The 10,865-nt window shown below is 42.8% G+C and overlaps 1 protein-coding gene across 1 annotated transcript in view; it reads right to left on the bottom strand.

The window, feature by feature from the left end:
* Positions 1–10,865, bottom strand: part of CBLB (Cbl proto-oncogene B) — a 209,836-nt gene that overhangs the window by 6,645 nt on the left and 192,326 nt on the right. The window contains exon 15 of the mRNA XM_033942334.1: positions 1,389–1,523. Within this exon, the coding sequence (XP_033798225.1) occupies positions 1,389–1,523 (135 nt within the window). The remainder of the gene's footprint in view (positions 1–1,388; positions 1,524–10,865) is intronic.

Below are 10,865 nucleotides of genomic sequence, written 5' to 3'. Positions count from 1 at the left end.
AGATAGAATGATGACTTGATAGATAATTGGTCTGAACTTTTATGGCATTTCCTATGTCCCCACTTCTTTATTTTTTATTTATAAATTTACTAACTTAAAGACAAGCATACAATACTTGAATACATATTCATAATTATATCCACGAAGTTTTACGGTGAAAAAAAATCAAATCGCCAGACTATAAGAAATGTTTCTTTATTTAGTCTACAACATTTTGAGGGGCCAAGAAAGTTTAAACCACCTAGAACATTTGGTTATGGCGGTATAAAAAAATAAAGTTATTATTATTATTATTATTAAATCACTTTTCCAAACTGATATGACTAGAACTACATAAATAAATGCATCTCACTTTTACCGTCTGTTCTCCCAAACTACCTAGTTACTGTAACAGCTGGACCTATCTGCCAGAAACTGGCATTAAAGTCTGTTTTAAAAATGAATTTAATAAATTTTGGAGTGTGTTCTAGTCTTAGAACAATTTTAATGGATTATATAAGCATTCTCTATTAACTTGTTTCATATTATTACAGAGTTTATATATAACCTATCAACCATCTCTTCTTCAAGATGAAGAACCTAACCTGTTTGACCTGCCATTATAAGGGAGCTACCTATTCCTTTTAACTTTTTAGTTGCCCTATTCTAGTTCAGGGGCAACCACCATTGCATACAGTATAAAATTCACAAGTGTGTTCACATCACAGATCTATAGAGGAAAAACCTCAAAGTTCTAACTTCATTGGAAGTGTGCATCAGAACTAAGTTTACCGTATTTTCACTCATATACTGCGCACCCGTGTAAAACGTGCACACGGGTATAGCGCTGGGAAACTGTAATTTATGTAAAGAAATTTTTATATACCGCGCACACCCGTATACCGCGCATGCCGCCCCGACTCTCCCGTCGCCGCCCGACTCTCCTTTCGCCCGCCCCGACTCTCCTCTGACGTCAGAGAAAGAGCGGGTCCACCGGAAGAGGAAGCAGCGCAGACGCAGGGCTCAGAGAAGGGGCGGGACCGCCGGCAGAGGAAGCAGCAGGACAACGGTAGGCAGCTTCTCCATGATGGGGGGGTGGGGAGGCTGTGGGGGTGCGAGTGGTCCTTGCGGGGTAGGGGTGCGGGTGCGAGTGGTCCTGCGGGGTGAATCGGACGTCGGGGAAGGGGGGGGGGGACTATGTAAAAAAAAAAAAAATGTGTACAACGCGCTCACGAATATAACGCGCATGGTTATACTCGGTTTGTAAAGACTACTTTTTTGTTGCTGCCTTTGCTGTTTAAAACTACCAGTGGGTTTTCTGCCAAAAACTCCCACTATATGTACTTGGTGGTAGGTCTTGTAAGTGCCACCAATAAATGTAAGAATTTTCTTCTTCTTCATTGCCTTACCAGACAGAAAAAACGTATCGTGCCCTGAGGGAGGTCTGATTCCTGTGCCAAGAGGTTTTACATGTTCAACCATGCTGTGTCGTGCTGGAGGAGGAGGTGGTGGAAGTGGAGGTGGACTGTCAAATAAATCATCACCTGTGGTTGAAAAAGGTTTTCATTACTTGATCAGAACTTCATTACACAAGACAGAAAAAGGCAGTGCATAAGATTTATTGCTTTCTTTATGTTTTCATTCCCAGAGAAAACTTAGTAGTTCGCTGATGCAAATGATGTTAAAAGGACCCCCTTGATGCAGAACATCCTGCTTCACGTAGTCTACATGTGCCTTTATTTCAAAATGTTCTTTGAATAAATTTATTACTTACTGAAATTTTGTAGCAAATCACAAAGCATTAGAAACAAATAGTTTGTTAGTAATTGACATATCAGTATTTAGGAGCCCTTTTACTAAGCTAAAATGCAACTAATAAAGCTTAAAATGGCATCCTGAATAAGAGCCAAGAGTGTGCTAATTATACACTAAAAAGTTATTTTAAATGCGATTTTCAAAAGAAGTATCTAGAGGCAGAGAGAATGGGTGTTTTTGCCCTAATCAGCGTAGTTACATTAACATATGGTAACAGATTAATGCAGAAATAAACTATGAGCCCTTACAATCTACAAAATGGGTGCTAGTATGTACAAACTGCTATATTTAAAAAAAATAAAAAATATTTAGTGGCCATGTGATAATAGCAACATTAACATATGGCCATTAATATAGAAAAGGCCATATTTACTGCTGTGGTAAAGTGGCAAAAAAAAAAAATGGCCTTAGCATGCGGCAAAAGACTACACAAGGACACATTAAGGTCTTTTTTTTTTTATTGCAGCTTAGTAAATGGCCCCTTAATTATTCTTATCCATAAGGTAAGAAGACTTTTTGTTATCATGCCTGCTTTGGAAAATTTAACTGTTTATGAATGGGAAATGCTTACTTTTTGAAGGAATCTTTAGGCAGTGAATTGTGCCTGTTACACTGTTCTGTTAAAGGATTTATACACAACAAAATTTTACCTTTATTTTCAATCGCCCCAAATAGACTGCAGATGGGTATAGCTTTTGATTTACATTTACAGAAATAAGGTGATCAATCCATATGGCATTCCCTCTCAAGTATGACATTAATTAAAAAAAAAATTATATTGAAAAATCTAGGGGAAATTCTCCTATTCTTATAATATTACATTTAAACAAAATCATATTTCATTGGGAAAACCCCCTAAAATAATCCAGGCACTAAGAAAGATTGGGTTCTTACCTTGGTAATCATCTTTCTTGTAGATGTGTCTAGTGGTCCTGAAATGATAAGGTTCTGTATCCCAACTCGCAAGTTGCTTGCAAAAAAATTGTCAATCATGTTTTCAACTCCGCCTCCTTCCTGGGGAACTCTGTCCAAAAGCAATCAAGTAGCACTGTAATACTTGGAAGACCCTGAGATGTATAAATAAGTTAACCAAAATTCCTATAGAACAGTCTTTATGTCAGTCCCTATGGCTGAACTCCAAGATACAAATAGGCGGGTCTAAAATTGCCTGGAAAGATTGGATGCAAGTAGGCATAAGAACATTAGAGGATGTTATTTCAAATGGAAAACTGCTTGATTTTTCACAGTTGCAACAATCTTTTGATATTTCAAAATTTAAATTTTATAAATGGTTGCAACTGAAGCAGGCTATTCAGAAAGGGTTCCCTGATTGGCGTAATTTTAGAAATTTTTATAGCCTACAATTCCTCTGTTTTCAGGCAGATATGCTAGGACATCAAGCCGCCAAGTGGTATAAATTAATATCTGAACTTATGAATAAGAAACCCAAAAACGCTCTTAGAGATATTCGGAGCATTGAGATTAAGCAGTATATATCTGCATCTCGATGGCCACGTATTTGGTCTTGGAGGATGAAGTGTACAGCATCAGCATCTATGAAACAAACTTGGTTCTTTTTGTTATATCATTCTTTTTGGACCCCAGTTAGATTGAATAAGTTAGATAATTCTAGATCTAATAGGTGCTGCACTGTCACCTAGACATAGGAACATTAGATCATTTACTGTTTTATTGCCCAAAGATAACAATTTTTTTGAAATCAATTTGGGGATATATTAATAATATTTTAGATTCTGAGATTCCTTTAACTTATGAAATAGTAATTTGTGGTACCATTTTGCATATCAAAGATCCCCTAGATAAACATAAAAGACGTCTCTTTTTAATTACGACAAATACAGCTATACAATTAATTACACGAAACTGGAAAAACTGGGATCGTCTCAACTTTACATTTTGGTGGGCTAATTTATGTCTAATCTATAAATATGACAAAATAAATGCTGTTCTTTTAGGGAATAATAAAAATTTTAATTTAATTTGGGGCCCATTGACGTCCTTTGTAGAATCATTATAGTTATATTTTTTGTTGTTAGTTAAAATGCACACCTGTGTGTTCCCTGGTGGTCCAGCGTGTATCCCACGCTGAAATCCTCAAGAAGATTGTCAAGATAAACAGTTAGCGGCGCACCCAGGCCGGCACGCAGCAGCGAGCTTTTTGTGCTGCTGGCCGGCCCTGCACTGCTCTTTGATAGGCTGCCGCAAGTTCTTGCGGGATTTGCGGTTCAGTGTTTTTGGTTACTCTGGCATGTTAGTTGGACCGAATGACCCCTAATGCAGGCGTTCCTCAGACGCCGAAACACAGTGCTGTGTCAGGTCCACAGCTTCTGCTTGTGTCCTTTTATGAAATAAACAAGTTGGTTTTACATTAGTGATCTTCAGTGGAGTGTTCATTGTCCGTTCCCACTTCCTTTTGTACTGTTTTATACCCATGGGTTCTCTGTCCTGTTGGACTTTTTGGTATTTACCTGAGTATCCTTTAACATCACCCCTCCTTCACTAAGTAGGGAGGATCATTTAGTGACCTGAGCCACAAGCAAGTCCACCTTTGGCTGAACAAACATCTGCTGAAAATCTAGTGCCATCAAATAAAGATTGGCCATAGTCTTAGCCACTTGTAGGTACCCTTCTGGTGACTCCAAATAGTCCGTGACAAGCTTGCTGATGTCTGGATGCGAGGAAAAGAATGTGGTCAGAGCCATAGAGCTGCTCATAACTAAGCACTGGGAAGAATAACAGACCAAACTGGAAGGAGGAACTTTCAGCTTTAATTCTCACAGTGAGGTGGAAATAATGCCCGAGAGCACAGAGGCTTTGAACAGGCAGCACACTGTGGGGTTTTCCCCCTGATCCAGGGCTGCCACTGCCTTCTGACTGCCATTCTCATGCAAAGAAGCAGACTCTGCAAGAGAAATGTCATCCTGGGACAAAAGTAACATGGAATTGGACTTTCCATCCTCCCAGTTTATAACAGACTGAACCTCCTGGTCCAGGTTTTTGTCCTCATCTGGTTGGGGTGGATGTTGAGGGGCATTCCCGTGGCACCGCCACTAGTACACAGCAAACAGATGCCGAGGAACCTTGGCAGTTCAAATAGGCATTTCACATAAAGCTCACAAAATCTGGAATGAATAATAATAATAATTTATTTCTTATATACCGCCAAAGCTGAAGAAGTTCGAGGCGGTTTACAATAAATAAGGGCTGGACAATCACCGAATGGGTACAATCAGAGAAGGGGTACAATCAGCAAATACAATCGGTGAGTGGGAACAATCAGCAAAATAGATACAATTAATAGATGTAAGCAGGGGAGCTGGTACAATATAAGGGGTCAAGAGTAAGGTAAGCGTTAAGGAGGAGAAAGGAGATCTAGGGGACAAGGGTAAGGTAGGGGGTCTTGGGCTACAAATCGTTTAAATAGATTAGTTTTTAATAATTTTCTGCAGTTTAGGTAGGATGGGGAGCGCGAGAAAATATTGCACACCAGTCATTTAGATGACCTGCTTGGAAGGCTAGAGTTATGTTCAGGTGTCTTTTGTAACGGCAGGCCTTTAGAGTTGGATGGCTGAAGAGATGAGCTTTGCGAGTGGTTCTGGATGGACGATCCATGGTAAAGTGGGGGACCATGTATAAGGGTGCCGAACCATGGATGGATTTGTAACAGAGGCAGGCAAACTTGAACAGCACTCTCACCTCCAGGGGCAGCCAGTGGAGTTTTTGGTAGTAGGGAGTTATGTGTTCCCATTTTTTCAGCCCAAAGATCAGTCGAATTGCTGAATTTTGGATGATACGTAGTCTTTGAATAGTTTTTTTGAAGGAACCCAGGTAGATAATGTTGCAGTAGTTGAGTAAGCTCAGGATGGAGGATTGGACCAGTAAATGGAATGAGGGTGCGTCAAAGTATTTTCTGATGGTTCTTAATTTCCATAGGGTGGAGAAGCATTTTCTGACTAGTAGGTCGGTGTGAGTTTCAAAGGTAAGGTTGCGGTCTAGAGTCACTCCTAGAATTTTTATGGAATCTGTGATGGGAAAGATTTGACCGTTCAGGGAGATTGATGAGTCTTTGATTTTGTTGTTTGGACTGGCCAGGAAGAATTTGGTTTTATTTGAGTTGAGTTTCAATTTGAAGTCGGACATCCATAGTTCGATTTGCTTGAGGATGGATGCCAGGTGACTTTTCGTCTTGGGAGTTACGCTGGTTAGGGGAATGATTATGGAAATGTCGTTAGCGTAAATGTAAAATTTGATTTTCAAGTTTTGCCTTGTACTGAGGATCTCAAAGACCCAGGTATGGACAACCCTGCCGGTCCTCCAGGGTTCCACAGCACCCAAACAACTGCGCTTGAACAGATCACCTTCAGAGGGGCCTGGAAAAGGGTTTATTCCCCTGGGAATGCATCTCCTGCAGATTTCTAACCCTAGAGAACTTGGAGGAGGCTGAGTCCAAGGCTCCCCTCTCGGAACACTGCATCACAAGCGAGAAATGGATGCTCCCCGGCTAGCTAACCAGCACAAACCTAATATGATATAAGGGTAAGAAGGCCAGAGGAATCAATCCCTGTCAACTTTGAGCAAAACTGAGTGGTTCTGAGGCAGATGGAGGTTTCAGAAAAAGATAAGTAAAAATTCAAGATGGCCACCACCAGTAAAATTGCACCAAATAAGGCCCATGGAGACTTCCCTGAAAGTCAAAAAATGCAGGGAAAAGGGTTTCAGAGGAAGGGGGACCTAGGCTTTGGCTGCAGAAACCTTAAAAAATGAGTTTTGGAGAGCCCTTTTCCCCTATAGGCTATAATAGCCTCAATCACTGTGTCATGTAATGCCTGCCTGCCTCAGTATAGGATTTCAGCTGGAACAAATGGAGAAGAATATTGCCTCACAGATTCACTGGACGAACCTAGTCTTCTGCCTGCCAGTCGGACCGAGGTCGGACTGAGCCTCAATCCCCAGAAAACCTCGCCATGAAGGGGGGGGGGGGAGAGAACCACACAGCTGGACCACTGTTCATTCCAACCAAGCCAGGAAGGAGTCACAGGGCCTGTGCTCAAGCTCCTGAGTAAATCAGGGATGCAAGCAGCAATGCAGGGGACAGCCCCCAGTTCAAAAAATGTAAAGCAGGCTGGCTAACTAGGTGTCCCCAAGGGCCGATCCTGATAGCAGCAGACCTGCGACATGCGGATCTGCATTTTCTCCCAGGCAGAAGTCCCAACAATAGGGAACCTCTGGGCATCGAGCCTCCAAATGAAAACTAAGAAAAAAAGCCTGAAAATAATAAAACTGAAGAGTAGATCAGAAGCACTTCTGAGCAACTTGCTTGCAGAAAACAAATTTGAGGGGGCTGCAGCAGCTCCTTGGGAAAGGAGCAGAGTTGAAAACATGATTGACAGCTTTCTGCAAGCAACTTGCGATTTGAAATACAGAACCCTATCATTTCAGGACCACTAGATATGCTATCTGCAATTTTGTATGTACACTTTGTCTAACAGTGAAAAAATAGCAGAACAGAACAGAATAGCATGAGAAAAAACCTTTACTCTTATAAGGAACACTGATGCAACTTCCAGACCTTGCTAAATCTAAAACATGCCTAAATTTCAAAACATTTGGTTACACATGCAACTTTGTATGGCTTTCAAATTACAAAATATACAGTATTTTCTTAGGGGAGACCAACCCAGATTAGCTTACTAAAGGACAAAGCGTTAATGACTACATCAGCACCAAATCAGCTACCCCTGTAAAAAATTTCAAGGCCAGCTTGGTAACTTAGCAAACAGTGGTATGCAAATTCTGCTCTCAAAAGGGTTTATTATTTCAGAAAATTTTCAATGTGAACATTCAATATTTATATCCATATAAATCTGGCCAATATATTGATTTAAATTGCATATTTTGTTGTCCTGAAACCCAGATCTTCCCTTGTGCAAAGCATAAGCACAAGAAACAAGTCGCTTACATGTAACAGATGTTGTGTGTCTTAAGAATGGATCACATCTTTGAATGGTGCTAGGATGGATTATGCCACAGTTCAGAACTAATGTGAAGTTTTGAGAATGCATAGCTCTTCCCATGAGCAGTAATCCCCTCAGGCCCTGAAGCACAAAAGGTTTCTTTGTAAGTCATAGTGGTTAAAACCAGTTTTACCGTATTTTTTGCTCCATAAGACGCACCTTAGATTTAGAGGAAGAAAACAAGAAAAAAACCATTCGGAACCAAATTCTCCCTGCCGGGCTCTGCACCCAACCCCACACTCCTTCCCAGGCTTTGCACCCTGTCCCCCCCTCCCTACCCTGTCCCCCCTCTGGTGGTCTAGTGGTAGGCCAGAACAGGGTACAGGGCAGGTCAAAATGGTAGGCAGTCCCAGCCACTTGTTTTTTTGCTGTTGTTGGGGGTGGGTTTTTTTTTTATTTTTTTTTAAAGAGACGTATAAATTTCCCTAAAACTGCCCTCCATCGGGGGTAGGCAATGGCATAAAGCAAATCAAAGAAGGCTGAATTGAATGTGTTTTTAGACGGCTCTTCTCAACAAGTAAACTGTGCACAACATGCGTCTCTTACGTCCCCTGGTGCTTCCTCTGAGCCATCCTCTAGCAGGTTTCTCAGAGCACCAGACCATCCTCTGGCAAAGGAAAAAGCCGCTGCACCGAACAGAAAAAGAAAAGTCCTGAGCCAAAATCCCATGCCAAACATACATGCAAGAGGCTTAGTGGATCCCCTGACAAGCAGCTGCTAACTCTCGCTTGCATCCTTTTCCACCCCTGTCTGGACAGCGGGAAGAAGGGGGGGCATACGATGCTTCTCCTCAGCATGCCCGTTTGCAGCTTCTCCACGGGACTGCAATGAGGATGCATTAGACTTGCAAGGGAGTCGGGTCACCTGCACAGCCAACACACCCAATCAGGAGGATAGCCCCACCTGGTGAGGCAATTAAACACCCTGAGAGACAGAGAGAGAGAGGCTGCACAGATCACTTGGACAGAGGAAAAGTAGGCAAGAAACCTATTCCTGTTCCCAGAGCTGGCCAATGGAAGACAGCCAATCAGGACAGCCCCACGCTTCCCAGTGAGCGAGCGCCACCAGAGAGCCACTGCAAGCCTCCCCAGGTTATCTCAGTCGCGCGGTGCTGTCAGCTGTTGTAGCCGTGTTTTGTGCAGACACAGCTACAGCAGCTGATAGCACCGCACGATTGAGCTGACCCGGGGGAGGCTCGCAGTGGTTCTCGGGCAAAACGCACTCATGGGGAAGTGAGAGGAGAGATGGCTGGGCCTAAATTTTTCAACAGTCATGGAGGTCTGGGCAGCAGGAAGAAGAGGGGTGCACGGCGCTTCTCCTCAGCATACCTGTTCGCAGCTTCCCCGCAGGATGCATTGGACTTGCAAGGGAGTCGGGTCACCTGGAGAGGCTCTCAGAGGGCGCTTGCTCACTTGGAAGCATGGGCGGGGAAGGGAGGGGGGATGGAGGGAAGGGATAAAGAGACAGCGCCATTGTCTGGTACAGAGCCGTTGTCTAGTATATTCACTCCATAAGACCCACTGTTATTTCCACCCACTTTTTGGGGGGGAAAAAAGTGCGCCTTAAGGAGCTAAAATATGGTACTTGCAAGGAAACTCTCCTGCCGATGCTCCAAAGGGTTCTCCATGGCAATTGGTGCAGTAGCTACCAAGAATCCAATGCTAATGTATTACAAGGAACTCATTAGCATTTCTGTGTAATGCACAGCAAAAAATGCAAGTGTTTTACCAGCAAACATTAACAGCAAGGTCTGAGCTGTCATAGCCTTACTTTCCTGTCAGTGCCTGAGCGCTGATTGGTTCAGGCACTGACAGGAAAGTAAGGCTGACTCTGCAGTTAAAAGCCCTGCTGCCCATTTAAAAAAAAAAAAAAAGAGAGACCCCCCTATCCCTCCCGCTGAGCAATCCTCTTTTGCAAAGCCCCTATCCCGATGCTGACCCCCCCATACCCCTGTTTTTCAAAGATCATCAAGAGGGATGCCCAGTCCCTCCTGCCACAGGTCGTATCTTTTAGTAAAAAAAAAAGTTTGGCAGGAGGAATGCCTACTCCCTCCTGCCAGCAGACCCACCTCTTCAAAATAGCAGTCCTTCCCCTGAGATGCACTGGGAGGGGACTAAAGCCCCAATTGGCGGCTTTGGGGAATCATGTTGGCTTAGCTGATCAGGGATTCCCCTGTCCCAACCAGATGAACCAGCAGGCAGGGAGAGTAGGGACTGCTAATTTTTGGACAAGCAGGCAGGAGGAGGAGCTCTGCTAGTGGTTGCTCTTCGGAGCAAGCCCCAGGCACAGTAGTTCTGCTTTTTACCATCGATGCTCCGCATAAATAGCATGCATATAATTTGCATGCTAATGTGCTGAGCTTCACCAGTAAAACAAAAATTGCTCCCACCATAGTATTTTTTACCATGATGTCTGGTAGTTTGGGCATGAGTTTATAGGTTGGAATGAATTCGCAGGCAGGTAAGTGGGATTGTGTGCATGATTAATCCCTCTTGTCTACAAAATAAGCAACCATGCTTTCTCTGGAAATCAGCAAAATGTAATCAGGTAAAACCACAAGTGACTCCCAAGTTCAGGATTGGTCCAGCTTCTGAAACCATCATTTCATTATTGAAGAACAACCCACTGATATATATATGTGAGAGATTTTGGGGCCCAAATATTTGGGTCAGTGTATAACACCCCCCCCCCTTTCCCAGACTTGTTGCAGGCATCTGCCAGCCCGCCATATGACCTGAAGGGCTGGGACAAGAGGGATACCTTCTGTTTCCTGTCCCGGTTGACTTTGACAATTTATTTTACTTCCCTCCCGCATACCCTACTGTGCAACACACAAATGAGTTAGAGATGTGTCATTTTACAATGCAGCTAAGCTTGTTGTGCTTACCACACTTATAGCTTATGACACACCTTGCTTTGCTATGTACTTTTATAAATGACCCCTCAACTTGAGTAATGCAAGTTGAAATCCCAAGTTAACATTAAACAAGAGGAAAATTGTGGATCCTCCTGAATAAGAACATAAGAACAGCCCCA

The sequence above is a fragment of the Geotrypetes seraphini genome, chromosome 4 (assembly GCF_902459505.1).
Source record: "Geotrypetes seraphini chromosome 4, aGeoSer1.1, whole genome shotgun sequence".
NCBI classification, from domain to species: domain Eukaryota; kingdom Metazoa; phylum Chordata; class Amphibia; order Gymnophiona; family Dermophiidae; genus Geotrypetes; species Geotrypetes seraphini.
The sequence above is the reverse complement of the archived record's forward strand: the minus strand, read 5'-3'. Positions and strand labels throughout refer to the sequence as shown.